Here is a 19,454-nt window from a genome sequence, read left to right on the forward strand (position 1 = left end):
GACTGGATAGTATTCCAGGGTGTATATGTACCACATTTTTCCTTTATGCAGTCTATCATTGATGGGCATTTAGGTTGACTCCATGTCCTTGTTACTGTGAATAGTTAAAATAGCACTTTAGAGACAGGTGCGGTGGCTCATACCTGTAATCCCAGCACTTTGGGAGGCCGAGGCAGGTGGATCACGAGGTCAAGAGATTGAGAACATCCTGGCCAACATGGTGAAACCCCATCTCTACTAAAAATACAAAAATTGGCTGGGTGTTTGGCATGAGCCTGTAGTCCCAGCTACTCGAGGGGCTGAGGCAGAAGAATCGCTTGAACCTGGGAGGTGGAGGCTGCAGTGAGCCGAGACTGCGCCACTGAACTCCAGCCTGACGACACAGCAAGACTCCGTCTCAAAAAAAAAAAAAAAAAAAAAGCATCTTCGAGGCCACTAACTCTTTCCATGCTGCCAATTGCCATGGTCACTATTTTATCCTTGTCTTATTTGACGAGGATAGCAGCAGCATCCTCAGCAGCATTTGACGCAACTGCCAACCTTCTTCCTGAACCATTCCCTTCCTGGGCTCCTTGCCACCTTGCTTTTCTGGTTTTCCTCCTGTTTGACCACTCCTTCTCAGGCTCCTCTTCCTCCTCTGTGAAACCTTAAAGTGTTGGCGTGACTCAGAGGTCAGTTCCATGGTCACCTACTCAACTCTGTGTACACTCCTTGCCTAGATAACCTCATCTTGCCTCATGGTTTTAAATACGTCTATATACCTATGACCCCCAAATGTGTATCTTCAGCCCTGATCTCTTCACCAAGCTCTAAACTCATACAGCAAACCATCTGCCTGACTTCTCTATGTAGGCATCAAATGGCCATTGCAGATATTACGTGGCTGAAATGGAAAACTGGCCTCCTCTCTCCTGCCCCTACTGCTCCCTGAGTTTTCTCCAATCTTATAAACAACACCATCATCCAACCAATGGCTGAAGCAAAAAGACCATGAGTCTCTCTCTCTCTCTCCTCTTTCCCTCATTCTCCACATCAACAAGTCCTTTTGGCTTTACCCCCAAAGTATATTCTGAATTCATCCACTCTTCTCTATCCTACCTCCTCCCTGAGCTCAAGCTAGTTTCCCGTCTTGCCTAGACTCCGGCGACAACTTCCTTTTTTCTACTCATTTGCTCGGGGATGACCATTTAGTTTGTTACTTTTTTTTTCTCTCTTATGATAATGCTGTAATAACCTCCTCACACATCTCTGTGTATGTATGAGAGCTTCTCTGAGACAATTCCCCTTGATGGGAAGGAATTTCTGCATCATAGAATACACACATTTTCCAATTTACCAAGGACTGTCAATTTGTTCTCAAAAGTGCCTGGCAGCTTGGAATAATTCTTATTTCACTCTATTGTCCACAGCCTTTGACATTCACTGGCTTTAAACTTTCACAGCTTTAGTAGATGACAAGGAGAACCTTTCATTTCTCTAATTAGTGGAGAGATGTGAGCACTGCTTTCTTCTTTTGCTATGCATGAGCCTTAACGATTGCTCTATTGAGGCTACTTATCATTGTCTAATTGAGCCAAGGCTCTTTTATCAACATTCTGAATACTGATGTTTTACTCTACAAATGCTGCAAATATCTACTCCCTGTCGATTGTTTTTTAGGGTTGTTCACAGTTGTGTGGCTTTTTATCATATGCATGTTTCAAATGTATTGTTGTCAAGTACAGGAATTTTTAAAACTTTTAGATTCAGGCGTCCATGTGCTGGTTTGTTGTATAAGTAAGTTGCATGTCGCAGGGGTTTGGTGTACTGAGGATTTCATCACCCAGGTAATAAGCATAGTACCCAAAAGGTACTTTTCAATTGCTTTTGGATCGTTTGTGCTTACTGGGCCATACTTAACAGTCCTTAGCCTTCCTGAGATCAGCAAGTTGTTAGTTGTTTCACTCTGTGTTCTTCTAATCATCATAAAATTTTACTTCCCATGACCAGGTGTTTGCTGCTACTCCTTCTCTCTTCCTCCTCCTCCTCCTCTTCTTCTTTTTTTCTTTTTTGAGATGGAGTCTCTCTCTGTCGCCAGGCTGGAGTGCAGTGGTGCGATCGCGGCTCACTGCAACCTCCGCCTCCCAGGTTCAAGCGATTCTTCTGTCTCAGCCTCCAGAGTAGCTGGGACTACAGGCATGCACCACTGCACCAAACTAAGTTTTTTTTTGTATTCTTAGTAGAGATGGGGTTTCACCATGTTGGCCAGGATGGTCTTGATCTCTTGACCTTGCAATCCACCTGCAAGGGCTGGGATTACAGGTGTGAGCCACCGTGCCTGGCCCTCTTCTTCATCTGAGACAGAGTCACTCTCTGTTGTGGAGTGTAGGGACAAGATCATGTTTCACTGCAGCCTCAACTTCCTTTTTTTTTTGAGACGGAATCTCTCTCTGTTGCCAGGCTAGAGTGCAGTGGTGTGATCTCAGCTCACTGCAACCTCCGTTTCCCAGGTTCAAGTGATCCTCCTGCCTCAGCCCTCTGAGTAACTGGAACTACAGGTGCCCATCACCACACCTGGCTAATTGTTTGATATTTTATAGAGACAGGGGTCTCCCTATGTTGCTCAGGTTGGTCTTGAACTCCTGGTCTCAAGTGATCCTCCTGCCTCAGGTTCCCAAAGTTCTGGCATTACCAGTATGAGCCACTGCACCCAACTGATTCTGAATGTATTCTGGACATGGTTTACAACACTTTTATACTCACAACATTGAAAAATAATGTTAAAAAGGGAGATTCAGCTCTGCCAGTAATCCTCCCCCATCCCTCCCATTTGCTGTCCCTTCCCTCCAGGGAGACTTACCCAGCATCTGTCCCAGGTGCTCCCCTCCTACATCAGAGAATTGATTGTGGCTGAGATCCAGCTTCTTAATTCGGTAATTGCTCTACAGAAACAAACAGGGGAAAGAGAAGGATTTTTTGTCTTCTGATTGCAAATATCTTACTTATTGGAGGACAGTATGATGGGGGCGCCAATGTACAGAAAATTAGGTGAAGACAATGTCTTAGGCATTTTTCGTTTGGCTGTTGATGTTTGCTGGGAGAACTTAGTGCCATATAAACAACTCTACTGTTTGCTGTGGCTTTTGCTGGGGTTGGCAGGGTCTAAACACTCCCTTGTCCCTAACATGTGTGAGTAGCCTCACGTCACTGTGCCCATAGCAGCCCCAGATTGCCCAGATCTCCCAGGGACATCACCCACGTGGCTTGGCTGCACTCCCTGCCTCTTACCGACAGGACTTGGCAGAACAGTGCTGCAGATTCTTCCTCGAAGTCATTTCCTGTAGTGAGGGTGGTGTGTCAGCAGTGCACCGCTAGACCATGACTCCCCTCCTCTCCCACCCCCTACCCCTCCCAGTCCACTTCTGTTTAGAACAATCAGACATGGAAAAGGTGGCAGGGGCCAGACGCAATGGCTCATGCCTGTGATCACAGCACTTTGGGAGGCCGAGGTGGGAGGATCGCTTGAGCCCAGGAATTTACAACCAGCCTGGGCAACATAGGGAGCGCCTGTCTCTACAGAGCTGATTGTAAGATAATTATTTGTGAAATTTGATAAAATACAGATTCCCAGATTTCTCCTGCTAAAGAGTCTGATTTCAGCAGTCTGGGATAGGACTGGGGGATTTGTATTTTTACAAAGAGCTTTCTGTACTATGTTAACACATTATGTTAGGGGTCTTAGCCAATACAACCAGAAAAATAACTAGGAGCTATAAATATCGGAAAAGAAGAGATAAAACTTTCATTATTTGCAGATATGATCACCTATCTAAATAATTCTATAAAACTAACAAAATGTTAGAACTTATAAGATAATTTAATAAGGTAAGTGGATACAGACTCAATGGACAAAAATTAATAGCTTTCAGACATATCAGTAATAACCCATTAGAAAATATGATAGAAAAACATTCTGTTCACATAAGATAAAATAATGGAAGACCTAGAAATAAACCTAATATAAATAATGCAAGGCTTATAATAGAAGAAAATAAGACTTTACCCAAGAACATAAAAAGGCCTGGAGGAATAGAGATAAACCATGTTCATAAATGAGGAGACTCAATATTGTGACTATGTCGGTTCTTTCATAAATTAACCTAGAATAGTAAATGGAAAACCCCAACCAAAACCCCAACAGCTGTTTTATCTTTTCTTCTTTTTCTTAAATAGAACTTGAAAGAATGATTCTACAGTTCACCTGGGGGAGAAACTGTACAAGCATAGCCACGATTACTAACAACACTAATAGCCAAAATTGCAGAATCACTTTGCAAAAAAAGATTCAAGATTACTTTGGAAAAAAAGGGGTAGTCTTTGCCCATTCACATACAAAACATACTTATTGGCTGGGCGCAGTGGCTCATGCCTGTAATCCCAGCACTTTGGGAGGCCGAGGCAGGTGGATCACTTGAGGTCAGGAGGTCAAGACCAGCCTGGCTAACATGATGAAACCCTGTTTCTACTAAAAATACAAAAATTAGCTGGGCATGGCAGTGGGCACCTGCAATCCCAGCTATTTGGGAAGCTGAGGCAGGAGAATCGCTTGAACCCAGGAGGCAGAGATTGTAATGAGCTGAGATGGTGGCGCTGCATTCTACCCTGGGCAACAGAGGGAGATTCCATCTCAAAAACAAACAAACAAACAAAAATATTTATTATAAGATTTTATAACATATATTAACTTGTACATAATCAGTTTTTGTATTAGTCACAACATCTTATGTAGTAATAATTTTAATATTGTAAACAAATATTAAAACAATGCAATGTTGACATAGAAATATATAAATAGATTAATGAAAGAGAATCTGGAAGGAAACCTATATTTATAATGGGAGTTTAATACATGATAAAGATGACATTTCAAATTAGTCAGAAAAGGATGAATTATTCCATTGATGATGCTGAAGCACCTGGCTGTCAGTTTTGGAAATAAAACATTTGATGTCTACCTCATGCCAGGTACAAAAAAGTATTAGATATATTAGAGACCTAAGAGTTAAAAAAAAATGGAAGAAAATAAAGGAAAATATTTTGACCTAACTTTTTTTTTCTTTTTCTTTTTTACAGATGGGGTCTCACTATGTTGCCCAGGGGGCCAGTCCTGGGCTCAAGCAATTCTCCCACCCAGCCTCCTGAGTAGATGGGACTATCAGTGCATGCCGCCATTCCTGGTTCAGGAAAATATTTGTATAAACTTTAGGAAAGAGTTTTAAAGCAAGGCTGCAAAAATTAAATCCATAAAGTGAAAAGACTATAAAACTTGACATCAATAAAAGACACAAACTTTGACACAAGAAAGTACCATAAACAAAGCAAGGCCAGGCACAGTGGCTGACACCCATAATCCCAGCACTTTGGGAGGCTGAGGCAGGTGGATCACCTGAGGTTAGGAGTTTGTTACCAGCCTGACCAATATGGAGGAACCCCATATCTACTAAAAATACAAAAAAATTAGTTGGGCATGGTGGTGCGTGCCGGTAATCCCAGCTACTCGGGAGGCTGAGGCAGGAGAATCGCTTGAACCCGGGAGGCAGAGGTTGCAGTGAGCCGAGATTGCACAACTGCACTCCAGCCTGGGCTACAGAGCAATACTCCATCTCAAACAAAACAGAACAAAATAAAAACAAACAAAAAACATTACTTGAAAGCAAAATTGGAAATGAAATTAATCCTCCTTCCCCCAAATAGTGGGGTGTTAAATAAACTATATTATGTCCATGACTCAGAATACTAGCCAGCCGTTCAAGGGAACTAGATAAATCTATTTGTTCTGCCATAGAAAGAAATCCAAGATATATTTAGCAGGAAACAAGGGAAATTGGAGAATAATACCTGACATGTAACAATATTTATGTTAAAAATACATGAACTAAGGCCAGGCACCATGGCTTATGCCTATAATCCCAGCACTTTGGGAGGCTGAGGCGGGAGGATTGCTGGAGCCCAAGAGTGTGAGACTAGTCTGGGCAACATAGCAAGACCACATCTCTATAAAGAAAATACACAAACTTTATTTCTGTATTTTTTTCCTTTTTTTTTTTTTTTTTTTGAGACGGAGTTTCGCTCTTGTTACCCAGGCTGGAGTGCAATGGCGCGATCTCGGCTCACTGCAACCTCCGCCTCCTGGGTTCAGGCAATTCTCCTGCCTCAGCCTCCTGAGTAGCTGGGATTACAGGCACGCGCCACCATGCCCAGCTAATTTTTTGTATTTTTAGTAGAGACGGGGTTTCACCATGTTGACCAGGATGGTCTCGATTTCTTGACCTCGTGATTCACCCGCCTCGGCCTCCCAAAGTGCTGGGATTACAGGCGTGAGCCACCGCGCCCGGCTCTGTATTTTTTTCTAGACACTTTACAGATCTCTGTATCTTAAGTGTTTTTTAGAGATATGCTCAAGTATAGATTCCTTTTTATATACCTTTCTTAGGAGTTACTAGGATTCCTGTATCTGCAAATTTATCAATTCAGGGAACACGTTAGCTGTTATTTGTTCAAATATTGCTGCTCATTCATTTCTTTTCCTTCTGGAAACTACTCATTCTACTCATTCTTTTATATTCTTTTATCTTTTATATTCTCTATGTCTTTGTCTTTCTATGCTGTAAAGATAGATAAAATATGTTTTTCACTAATTCTATTCACCGTAATTAATGTGCCATTGAATTTATTTGTTGAGGCTTTAATATCAGTGACTATACATTTTTTGTTGTAAGAAACTCTTGGTGCCGGGCGCGGTGGCTCAAGCCTGTAATCCCAGCACTTCGGGAGGCCGAGGCGGGTGGATCACGAGGTCAAGAGATCGAGACCATCCTGGTCAACATGGTGAAACCCCGTCTCTACTAAAAATACAAAACATTACCTGGACATGGTGGCACGTGCCTGTAATCCCAGCTACTCAGGAGGTTGAGGCAGGAGAATTGCGTGAACCCAGGAGGTGGAGGTTGCGGTGAGCCGAGATCGCACCATTGCACTCCAGCCTGGGTAACAAGAGCAAAACTCCGTCTCAAAAAAAAAAAAAAAAAAAAAAAAAACTCTTGGTGAGGGAAGGAGGAGAGGTCTTTTTTTTTCTTTTAAAAAAGTGATTTGTTCTTTTATGATTTTATTTATTTTATGTTCTTAATCATATTAAACATAGTTTATAATTGGGTGCAAGGTATCTCAATTTGCTTGTGGTTCCAGTTAATTAATAGTGCCCCTATTCAGTTTGCATGGTAAAGTATATGATAAATTATTGTGTATATATCATCTGAATCATCAGATATGGTGGAGGGGGTTAGGGGAGTGTGACTGGGAGGGTTTAGCAGGCATAGATGCAGTCTTTGGTCTCCAAGACTAGAAAGACATGGTCTGGTTAGCCAGAAGTTGAATTCTCTGTTTTCCCCTCTTCCCTCCCTCTGAGTCCCAGTATCCTCTCCCTCCCTTTCCACGTGCTCACCTGAAAGCTCAAGGCTCCAGACGGAAGAAGTATTTGTCTCGAGGAAATCTGAGATGATTCTGGCCCCCTCCAAACCAAGCTGATTGTTGGAAATATTCTAAAAGGCAAGAAAACACTTCGGTATGTAAAAAACCTCACCAAAGGGCCCTCAGGAACAAATGATGTCTTTTGTGGTTTACTTGAGTCCTGTGTCGAGGGAGCAGCGTTGGGGTGGGAAAGGATTAGAAGGATTCGGGTGGTGCCAAGGACCAAGAGAAGGGCGACAGGAAACCAGGCTCTAGCCCCGGCTTTCCCAGTGCCTCACTGTGGGACCCGTGAGATGGCTGGTCTCAGCTTTTTGAAGCTGGCTTCAAGGACTCCCCACTTTCCCAGTTTAGCCCTGGTGCTTCAGATAAGCACATTATTATTTTTTCTTTGTATGGAAACCCCAAACAGCTTCATGTAGAGAGCTTGGCAGTGAAACAGTGAAAAATGCGTTTAGAGTGCATAATCATTGTAAATTCCACTCCTTGATTTGGGAAGTATGGCTTGTCCTTTAAGCTAGTGGGAGCGACTTTATATAGTGGCCATTATTGTCTTAATTGGTTGTTTCCCCCTTTCCTTTGGACATCCTTTTATGATGGTAAACTACACATAACATACAATTTACCATCATCGCCGTTTCTCAGTGTTCAGTGCTGCGGCATCAGCACGTTCACATCGTGCACTCATCACCATCAGCCATCGCAAGGCACATTGTCTTTATGAAATTATTTCATGTCTTTATTTTCTTTAAGGAAGTTCACTTTAAAGCAACTACGAAGAGGTACATTTATCTTTTTTTTTTTTTTTTTTTTGAGACAGAGCCTCACTCTGTCACCCAGGCTGGAGTACAGTGGTGTGATCTCAGCTCATGGCAACCTCCATCCTACAGGGTTCAAGTGTTTCTCCTGCCCCCGCCTCCCAAGTAGCTGGGATCACAGGTGCTCAACACCATGCATAGCTAATTTTTTATATTTTTAGTGAGCCATTACAGGCGTGAGCCACCATGCCTGGCCACATTTATCAATTTAAGGGCTTCTAAGGTCCAGACAGAAATACTTTTTTTTTTTTTTTGAATCTTGCTCTTGTTGTCCAGGCTGGAGTGCAGTGGTGCAATCTTGGCTCACTGCAGCCTCTGCCTCCTGTGTTCAAGCAATTCTCCTGCCTCAGTCTCCTGAGTAGCTGGGATTACAGTTGCACACCACCACGCCCGGCTAACTTTTGTACTTTTAGTAGTGACAGGGTTTGGCCATGTTGGCCAGGCTGATCGCAAACTCCTAACTTCAGGTGATCCACCCTCCTCGGCCTCCCAAAGTGCTAGGATTACAGGCGTGAGCTACCGTGCCCAGCCAGAAATAGTTTCTTAGGATTTTCTACAGCTGTAGGAAACACAGCCTCTCACATGTGGCCCTCCTCCAACAAGTCATGTAGGGAGGGCAGGGGCCTGGAGGCAGCCTGGGTCCTGGCAGGGCCTCTGGCTTGTCCCCAGTGGGTTGTGAGCCCCCAGGGGTGATGGCAGGAGCCAGCGCAGGGGGGCACGGTACCATCTCCTGGAGGTAGTAGTTCTCTTGTAGCATCTCCACCAGGCTCAAGATGCCCTCCTCCGTGATGCCGTTATCTTCCAGCTCCAGTTTGGTAACAGTCGTGTTGGACTTCAGCCAGCACAGAGGGAGGGGGAGAGACACAGAAGGGGTTGGTGACCAAGTCCGTTCCCTGCTCGCCTTGGGCCAGCCAGGTAAGTGGGTGCAGAGATGCAGACTAGGAATTCCGAGGGTGTGGCAAGGGCGAGGAGACCAGCACAGGGGCCGAGCCAGCCGGGGAGTTTTGCTAGGACAATACGCTTACTCTGGGAGAATTTAGAAAAGGATCCTGAAAGCAAATGAAAACCCTGACAAGTCAGAGGCACAAGGATGAGCTAAACAGATTTTAACTAAGCCCCAAGGAGAGATGACTGTGACCTACTCTAAGATTAAGGAAAACTTGATACATTGAATAAGGATATTTAAACATAAAGATTCTTGCCAGGAGGTCCTTTAAAGCATTGCTTTTGCTTTCTTAAGGCCTTTCTTCTAATTTAGGCTTAAGTCTTATCTGGTACACTCCTTTAAATTTTTCTTTATTTCTTTATTATTGTTTTTTGAGATGGGGTCTATGTTGCCCAGGCTGATCTCCAACTCCTGGGCTCAAGGGCTCTCCTGCCTTAGCCTCCCGGGTAGCTGGGATTACAGGTGTGAGCAACCGCACCTGGCTCTGGTACTGTCTTTAATAGGAGGTGGACTCAAGGCTGTTTGGAAGGAATTGGACACAAATTTTGGTGAATATCTAGAGCCAAGATAGTCTGCATTTTTTTTTTTTTTTTTTGAGATGGAGTCTTGCTCTGTCACCCAGGTTGGAGTGCAGTGGCACAATCTTGGCTCACGGCAACCTCTGCTTCCTGGGTTCAAGCAATCCTCCCTGCCTCAGCCTCCCAAGTAGCTGGGCTTAACAGGCACCCACGACCATGCCCTACTAATTTTTGTATTCTTTTTAGTAGAGACAGGATTTTGCCATGTTTGCCAGGCTGGTGATCCGCTCGCCTTGGCCCCCCAAAGTGCTGGGATTATAGGCGTGAGCCACCGTGCCCAGCCGCTAGTCTGCATTTCTACAGGGAACAAGAGGAGAGGAAAGGACTCGCATTGGAGCACGAAGGACTGGGGTTAAGCTCTAATCAGAACTTTGATCTTGCCTTCCCCACCTTGTTCCCAGTATACACAGGGACAGAGAACAGACACAGGTTTGGATTTGAGCATTTTCAAGGCCCAGTAAGGAGCAAGAGAAGTAGCAAGTGGAAGGAGTGTTAATGCTGGTCCTCCCCAACCCTCTCCTCCGATAAAGGAAAGTGTGATAGTCCCAGCTATGGCAATGCAGGATGATTCACCCCGGGGCTTCCTGGAATGTTTTCTGGTCTCAGCTCTCTGGGTTGGGCAAAATTCAATTGCCTTGAGTTGTACTCAAAGGTGAGAGAGATGGCTCAGGGGGCCTCCCAGTCTGAGTGCTATTTAGCAGTGTCTAGAAACATCAGTTGAATCATCACTGCCAAAGTCATATTGGGGACCAGCACATTCTAGAGTGAAACAGGAGGCCCAGTCCCCAATTCCATCCACATTTATTCCACACGGGCCGGTGTCTATTTGTCATTCTCTGTGTTCACTGCTGGGGAAACAAGAATTAACAGAGAACATTTCTACTCCCACCCCACCTGCTGCCCCCAAGTGCAAGGGCACAGTGCTAGGTGGTCGAGGGATGCAGGCAAGGATGAAACAAACACGAAACCTGCTATCAGAGTGCTCCTAATCTAAGCCAGGGAAACACAACCATGTGAAAAGCTAATCAGTACAGAGAGCAAATAGAAGTTCAGTCCCCCAGAATGTCACAATGATTAATTGTCAAATGAATGATGCAGAGAATGAAGGAAGAAGAAACTCTCCACAAACAGAAATTGCTGTTACTAAGAAACAAGTGGTCCAAGTCCTGAGAGGATTTCATTATCATCCCTGTTTTTCCCACGAAGCTCATGAGGTAATGGTGCGTTCCTAACACTTCATTAGTCAGCCTTTCCACTTTCAATAAATCTCAAGATGGCTTTGTTCTTTCCCCACTCCTTCCTTCCCATCCTCAGAAAACAGTGCAAGCTCACATTTCATGTAACTTCTTAAAGGGCATATGCCAAATGCAAATGTTGTTATATTTTTAAGAAAGAATGAGTGTGTTGGGGAAGGTGAGGAAAAATAAGACCATGTATTCTAGGAATACACTGTTCAATGCCAACAGGGGCTAGGCACTCAAAATGAACAGCATGCAAGCGTATCCCTCTTACATTCTAACAATGATTACAGTCGTCTACCCTTATCCTTGGGGGAAAACATCAAGACCATTGGTCAATGCCTAATACCAAAGATAGTACCAAACCCAAAATATACTAGGTTTTGGTCCTATACATACTTACCTATGATAATTTTGATTTATAAATTAGGCACAATAAGAGGTCAACAATAACTAATAATAAAATAGAACACCTATGATAATATGCTATCATAAAAGTTATGTTGCCCAGGCATAGTGGCTCATGCCTGTAATCCCAGCACTTCAGGAGGCCAAGGCGGGGGGATCACTTGAGGCCAGGAGTTCAAGACCAGCCTCACCAACATAGTAAAATCATGCCTCTACTAAAAAAACAAAAAATTAGCTGGATGTGGTGGCACGTGCCGGTAATCCCAGCTCCTTGGGAGGCTGAGGCAGGAGAATCGCTTGAACTGGGAGGCTCACACCTGTAATCCCAGCACTTTGAGAAGCCAAGGCGGGAGAATCTCTTGAGGCCAGGAGTTTGAGACCAGCCTAGCCAACATAGTGAAACCCCATCTCTACTAAAAATACAAACAATTAGCCAGGTGTGGTGGTGCATGCCTGTAATCCCAGCTACTTGGGAGGCTGAGGCAGGAGAATTTTTCCTCGCCTTCACCAACACACTCATTCTTTCTTAAAAATATAACAGCATTTGCGTTTAGCATATGCCCTTTAAGAAGTTACATGAAATGTGATATTGCACTGCTTTCTGGGGATGGGAAGGAAGGTACAGAATGGTAGAGACAGCCAAAGACAAACTGCAGGAAGACTGACTCGGCCATGCTCAATGATGCAGACATCCGAGAGAATGATGAATGAGGAAGGCAATTCTGTGCTTCCATATTTATTCGGTTATGAAATACATGGCGAGCTCCAAAAAGCCTTGAAATACACTGTCATTCTGTAGCTTCTCCTGTCTCTCAGTCACTCATTCTCTATTTAATTCATTGACTCCTTTTCTTCTTTCAGATCCTTTATAAATAATATTTTTAAAGAACTCTTTCTCAGCCTTAAAACTGTCCCCATAAACTTTATAAAATTGACCAGGGAAGAAGGTAGGGGAGAGATGGAAATAAGCCCAGCTTGCAGCATTGATCATGAGGTCAGCTGCTCTCTGGCCCCTTCCTCAGAGTTGTTTGCTGCTTGTTGTCCCAGAATCATAAGATCATAGTTCCTTTTCACTGTTCTACAGATAACATCACAAGCATTGTGAAGTGTTAAGTTTTCCATCTGAGAGGCTGGTAAAACTACTGACATCAGCTGGTCTGAAGGACCCCCAGAGGAGCCGACTCACCAAAGCATGCAGTTACTACGTCCTGATGATTTCATCAGGACCAATGTCCTGACCAATCAATGACCCCAATTTTTCAGCCCCTTGTCCTCTGAGATCCCCTTAAAGACTGTTGGCCAGGCCAGGTGCAGTGGCTCATGCCTGTAATCCCAGCTGTTTGGGATGCTGAGGTGGGTGGATCCCCTGAGCCCAGGAGTTTGAGGCTAGCCTGGGCAACATAGTGAGACTCCTTCTCTACTAAAAATGTAAAAACTAGCTGGGTGCAATGGTGAACAGCTGTGGTCCTAGACACCCAAGAGGCTGAGGCAGGAGGATCACTTAAATTCAGGAGATCAAAGCTGCAGTGAGCCATGATCATGCCACTTAGAATAGAGAGTATAAGAGCTAGGATGCCTCCTAGTTTGTTGGGGATAGATCATAAGATTGCCTATGCAAATAGAAAGTACCATTCTTCTTTGATGTGGGGTGGGGTATTGAGGGGGTTAGCTAACGTGTAATTGTCTGGGTCAGTTAAAAGGTCAGGTGTAAATAAGGTTAGGCTCATTAGGCATAGGAGAAGAAAAATTAGTCTGAGGATGTCTTTAGTTGTGTAGTAGGGGTGAAATGTAATTTTGTTGGGGTCAGATGTCACTCCTGATGGGTTACTTGATCCTGTCTCATGCAGAACAAACAAACAACTCTAGACCAGAACTCCTTAGGGAAATGGATGGAAGGGTTCCTTTCATGTGCTTGCTTGGCCACTCTGTGATCATTAAACTCTTTCTTTGTTGAAAACTCTGCTGTTTCGGTATATTGGTCCTTACTGCACAGCGGCCATATAAACCTGGTGGTCTTGTAAGTCCTCTTTATTTTTCTCTGTTCATTCTTTCCATGGATAATTTAAATATTACTAATTTTAAATGTCACCTCGAAAGACACATCTACCTCTCTACCTTACTAAGCTTTTTCATAATGGAATTTTCTGTTTACTTTTCTAAGTGAACAGTATTGTGCTGACATGCAGTTGTTAGGTCTTCTGTTTTTCTGTGATGGGAGTCGGTTTGTGTGCAAAGCAATTATAATTATAAAAAGTCATGATGAACTCAAGGTCAATTCCTTGTTTGGTTATGCCAAGCTAAGAGATAATACTATTTCTATGGGAAAACTTGATGTACTCTACAGTGTGGTCTTTACGAATCAGAATGTGGCAAAAGGCAGATGTTGAATGGAATGGGTCAGTAGTAAACCCATTTATAGCAAAGGTGAGCTTTACAATGAAGACCCAGGCTGGTATTTTATTGGTGCTCTTACACTGATAATTGGGCCCAGTCACTTTTCATGGGCCCAGCGGCTGGTGCCTTTGTTTCCTGAACAGTAAAGAGTATATAGACTTCTATTTTTTTCTCCCCAGAGTTTCTGAAGGGAGCATAGACTTCTAAGGCCTAGGTCGCTAGCAGCCTCCTACCAGGAGCTAAAGAGGAGTTCATGCCTGTTGGGGAAATCATCTGGCAGCCAAGCAGGGCCCAGGGCAGTGTGGGCATAAAGGTCACTATATAGGCTCCACAGGAGAGGCCCTCTGAATCTTGGGCCTACCGCTGTCCTGCCAACCCTCCACCTCCACCAGGCTTCATGAGCCGCCGCTAGCATGCTTACCACCAGGGCTATAGCAATCGCCTTGGTACCCCTGGGGCCCAGGCCGTGGTGGTTGAGGTTCACGTAGGACTCCTCCATGTTCCGGATGAAGTATGAGACGGGCACTACACCCACCAGTTTGCAGGCCTCCAGGTACAGCTCCTTTTGTCCAGTGGTGAAAAGCTTCTCATTATCTGCAGAGAAAGATGGGCTCTAGTAGGATTTCTCTTCCACCTTTGCCTTCTCTCCCCTCTAGCCCCAGGTGACATTCACTCATGTCTACACCCTCCTCTGCTGGAGGATCTGTCCCTGTGGGTATGTGCTAAGAAGCCAGCTCCAGTCTGAGAAGTCAGTCCATGGTGGGAGAGGGAGACTCTAACTCCAGGAAGCCCCAGATGAATGTCTCTCTTTGGGTAGATGAGGCCCATGGTTTTAGGCCAGAAGCTTTTCTAGAAGTGAGCAGTGTGTTTCACCCCACCTGCCCAGGTTGGCCACATCCAATGACAGGTCATCAAAGACTTAGAAAGGTCCAAACCCTCTTGCCCACCTTTGGACACGTCTGAAAGACCAAAAAGCAGATGACTTCTGATGGTTGATGGAGTCTCCATTTCACTTTTAATTTTGCTACAACTATTAAAAGTTGTGAGTCATGAATAAAGCTTTACCAAAGACTTAGAGAGGCACCAACATTTAAAATCCCAACAGCACTGAGTGAGACTCTGTCCAGTGAATATGGAAAAACCTCCAAATCAGCGAGAAACAAGCCTGCTTGCATGTGAGTGGTCTATCTTCTTTCAAAGGCTAGGATGCCATTTTCCTTATAAAAAGGACTGTCATCCTTGCTTTATGGATGATAAATCTAGCCTCAAACAACACACAGTTGGTGAGTGCTAAAACCAGCTAACAGAAGTAGGGACTGCACCTTTCCATTCTAATCCCTGGGGGCCCTTATTTCTTAGGCTTTAGGCCAGGCTGACCCCGGATTACTGGGCATTGGACCTCCCTGGATTCTGGGTGCCCCACAGCTGTGCCCTCATTAGGCAAGTGCAGCCTATGGCAGGGCTTCCTGGGGCCAGCTGGCGTCTATGTCTGCATCTGTTTTTCCTTCGGATCCCAGGGCCTTTGGCCAACCCCCCCAAACAAGTCTAGGGCTGACAATGGGAGCTTTGTTGGTGAAAGAACAACTGCTTTACTGGGAAGCTGATTTTGTAAGCACAGCTATAAATCAGACTTCTCTTTGGGATGCTTGTTCAGCAGCGTTCTCAACCTCAGCACTGTAGGTATTTCGGGTTGGATAATTCTGTTCTGAGTGCTGTCCTGTACGTTGTAAGGTGTTCAGTAGGATCCCCAGCGTGGGCCCACAAGATGCCAGTAGCAACGCCCCATGTCCTAGTTTGCCCAATGTCTCCTTGGTGCAAAATTGCTTCCAGGTGGGAACCACTGTTGTAGAGAAAAACAGCTCATGTCAAGTGAGCAAACCAGGCTCCTCTCTCCCTCTTTGATAGACTCACAGCCGACACTGCTCCCAGCTGGCCTATTTCCCATGCCCTCCCTGCCTATTCCCAGTGTCTCAGCACCCACTGCAGGGGCACCAGGAGCCAGAGCTGCAGAGCCCAGCATTTCTGTTCAGAACAGGGTTTTTGGTGCCAAATTTAGACATTAGAGGTTCCTGCTGGCCAAAGCAGGGGAGGTAACCCCCAGTTTCGTCCCTGGGACTAATTCCTCTGGGTTTGATGCTGACCCTTTCTAGCTGTGTTCCCTGTGGTTATATTTTATGGGCAGCTTGCAACAGCGTTAGCACTTGCTGTGGTTGGGGGGAAGAGGGAGGGGGAGTGAGACAGAATCGGGACCCTTGGGCCAAACGTCCAGTGTCGTCCTTTGCCACCTTCTCCAACCAGGTGAATGAAGTCGGGTGTTGGAAGCAACATTAGCGACAGGCTTGAAGTGGACAAGAAGCCAGTAAAACAGCAACAAGCTGCCTGGGGGACAGTGGGGAGGAGGTCTGCATAGAGGGGTGAAGTTGTATGTTGTATGTTGACCACGGTGGGGAGGCTTATAAGCTGACTCTATGCAGATGAACTTCACAGTTTAATTTGGCAGAAGGGGCCTTCCTCCTTCTCTTCGGCCTGCCAATCACTGCCCACCAGCCAAGTTGCAAGGCCACAGGAGAGGAAGGGCAACTGTGCTAGCCTTGGCCTGGGAAGCTTGAGGCTGGCCCCTCTGATGGAACCAGTGTCATTCTCCCCTTGCTTCACAAGTGTTCTCTTTTGGTGCTTCCCTTCTCGGGGAAACTGGGAGGAGAGAGAGGGTGGAGGTGATGTTTGCATTCACAGAGTCTTTGTTTCAGCTCTGCCAGTCCCGATACCCAGGCATGCTTCGATTTATCAAGAACAGTAGGGGAAACCAGAGCTCCAAGGTGAGTGTGGGAAAGTCACTGGGATGCAAGATGTGCCACAGAAGTACTGCAGGGGCCTGGAGTATGGAATAGGGCAGGACTCAGAGTGAGTCAGACGTGGGATTGGTCAGCCAACGTGCTGGGCAAACTCCCGCTGTCCCTGGGCCATGCCTATCATCTCTCTAAGGCCCAGTTCCTCTTCTGTTGAAAACGGGCAATGATGCCTACCTCCTAGGATTATTGAAAAAAAATCGCATAGGATGCCCCATGTGGAAATGTTTAGAGGACCAGAAAACCCTGTTTGTATATTGATTTTACCTTTAACAAGCCGACGTGAGGGCACTGCTCTTGAGGCAGGTGACAAGCGTGGGAAGCTGCAGCTGCTATCTCTGGCCAGCCTGGAGAGGGACTCCAGGCAAAATTGAGCACTAGCCTTTCTGCCACATGCCCTCCACAGGCTGTCCACAGGGAGACTCTGGAAAGGAGTGAGATGGCAGCTTCCGAAAACCCAACTTCAGCTTCTGAGGAGAGGCTGCCCTGACTGCCCCCGAATGCCCATGCTCACCTTCAATTTCCAGGTCTGTTTCTGAATTCTCCCGGTCTGGTTTCACTTTTCTGACAGTCTGCGGGACTTCGGCCTCACAGTAGAGCGCTTCATCGCTGCTCTGTGGTGCTGGCTCGGTTGGAGTCTCATCTGGAAGAAAAATGTATCTCCTCAATGCCTGGAATAAAGCCTTCCGCCGCCCTTCCGTCTCTACTCCCTTCCTCAGAGTCCCAGGTCCTCAAGGTGCCAAGCCCTGCCAGGGCAAGTCTGCTCTACAAACCTCCCTTCCCTAATAGCAGTGCCTCGGGCTGCAGGGTCTGCAGGGGCTTGTGAAATTAACTTCCTGCTGCTCCATGGAGACTGGCTGCCTCTGCCCGCTTCCCTTTCTGGGGCCTGCCTTCGAGATTGGCTCCTTGCTCACACTTTCCCCTTCTTAAATGTTTGGGTGGGTTTCAGGGTCTGCTGTTACTCTTTCAGGTGAAAGGGTGGGTCCGATACAGAGGCTTCCTTATTGTCAGGCACAAATGGTGCCAGGGAGTATAAGGGGCAGGGCAGGACAGGGAGGGGCAGGGAAGGGCAGGGCAGGGCAGGTAGCAACTTAGGCCAAATAGAAAATAAAATGGACCAATGGGCCAGGAGCAGTTCCAGAGAACGAGAGAGAGAGAGCTTGATTCCTAAGAATTTGGCTTAGCTTCTCTTCCTTCCAATCTAACACTGATTTTGTGATCAGGAAGAAGGAGGGGCTTGAAAATCTCCCTTGGGTCGAAATGATCTTCTATAATTAAATACATGAGTTCTGATCTGATGAGACATTGGTGAGAGGAGCAAAGCTACCTTCACTCCAGTCCTCTGCACTTGCTAGATGTGGTTTTTTTTCCCACCTCTGGGCCATTGACCTGTGATCAGCCATAGGCTCCTGAAAGCCAAGGGCTTCTGGAAGGCACACCTAAAATCCAGAGCCCAATCCTCGGGCATCAGCAGGACTCAACAGTTTCAAGAAGTCATGCCACGCCTCTGGATGACCTACCAGAACTTAGCCAACCTACTCACTGGGTGATTGGGTGGGCTGAGCATCTGTGGCAGGGATCCCAAGTTTTGACTACCCAGATTCTAGGATGGTGGGGTTCCTAATGAGTCCAGGTAGGCCTTTCTTAGTCCTTCTCCATAGACCCAGGTCCCAACATTAATCTCCCAGCCGGTCTGTGGGATATACAGTGCAGGTAGCAGTGGCCTGGTAGTTAGAAGACAGACAGCAGCTTGGCTGCCAGACTGCTGAGTGCCCTTAGAAAAGTGATGAATTTCTGAGTCTTAATTTCCTTGTCAAACAATTTAGAATTCCATTCAACCAGTAGAATGCTGGTAAATATTTAACAACTGATTCTCTGGGAAAAAAAAACAACAATAAACAACACCAAAAGCATCCTGATTCATAGTGTTAGCCAATTCATGTGGTGTAAATCTTCCCAATGTGGCTGATTTCAAACTATAAATACGATATCAACCAGCCCATTTAAAAATTAAAGCTGGCTAGAGCCAATGTAGCTAGTTCTAGCACAGCACTGCAGCCAACTCTTCCTGTTTGCTAAGCTCTGAACCTAAGTCAATGTCACACATCATCCCACTTCTAGAGGGTCCCAGGTGAGGAAAGAAGTGGGCTTCAGGGTCCTGTGATCTCTAGGTGTTGTACTGAGGCAGCGGGGATAGGCCTGAGTGGAGAGGTGGGATGCCCTTTCACCTTCTGTCTCAGGCTGAAGAGATTTGTCATCGTCCATAGTGCCAGGACCCTCTTGAGGGCAACTCAACTTCTTGCCACCTCTTGACTGCTTCCCCAAGAAGCACACCTGTCCATTCACCTCTGTCTCAAACTTTGTGTACTTCCCTCACGTGGGCACACCCTAGGGGAGCCTGCAGTTATTCTTCCCTCTCAGCAAGCCCTGGGAAGAGTGGGCTTTGGTGGGAATGGGATGCGCATGAATTTGACCCCAACTCTGTCTGGGAGAGGTGGCTCTTTCTCCAGCTCATCTGGGAGAGTGGGACTGCTCTATTGCTGGGAGCCCTGTGGAAAAGATGCCCACCCACCTGCGGCTTTGTGACTTAGGAGCCACTTTCATTTCATCTTCAACATTCCGTGAGCTCATGCAGTCATTGTGATTCACATGGTAGACCTGGCAACAGCAGGCCTCCCACCCTCTGGGTGGTTCTGGCAGGCACCTGTTCTCATATGTTCACT

The 19,454-nt window shown here is 45.8% G+C and overlaps 1 protein-coding gene across 1 annotated transcript in view; it reads right to left on the reverse strand.

Moving 5' to 3' along the window:
- LRRC74A (leucine rich repeat containing 74A) overlaps positions 1-19,196 on the reverse strand; it is a 43,198-nt gene extending 24,002 nt beyond the window's left edge. The window contains 7 exon segments of the mRNA XM_032287264.1: positions 2,840-2,921; positions 3,268-3,317; positions 7,481-7,577; positions 9,046-9,153; positions 14,307-14,479; positions 17,246-17,374; positions 19,109-19,196. Of these exon segments, the coding sequence (XP_032143155.1) occupies positions 2,840-2,921; positions 3,268-3,317; positions 7,481-7,577; positions 9,046-9,153; positions 14,307-14,479; positions 17,246-17,374; positions 19,109-19,196 (727 nt within the window).
- Positions 19,197-19,454: the final 258 nt, after the last annotated feature.

Source organism: Sapajus apella, unplaced genomic scaffold (genome assembly GCF_009761245.1).
Source record: "Sapajus apella isolate SASKATOON/1434 unplaced genomic scaffold, GSC_monkey_1.0 scaffold20, whole genome shotgun sequence".
Lineage (NCBI taxonomy): Eukaryota > Metazoa > Chordata > Mammalia > Primates > Cebidae > Sapajus > Sapajus apella.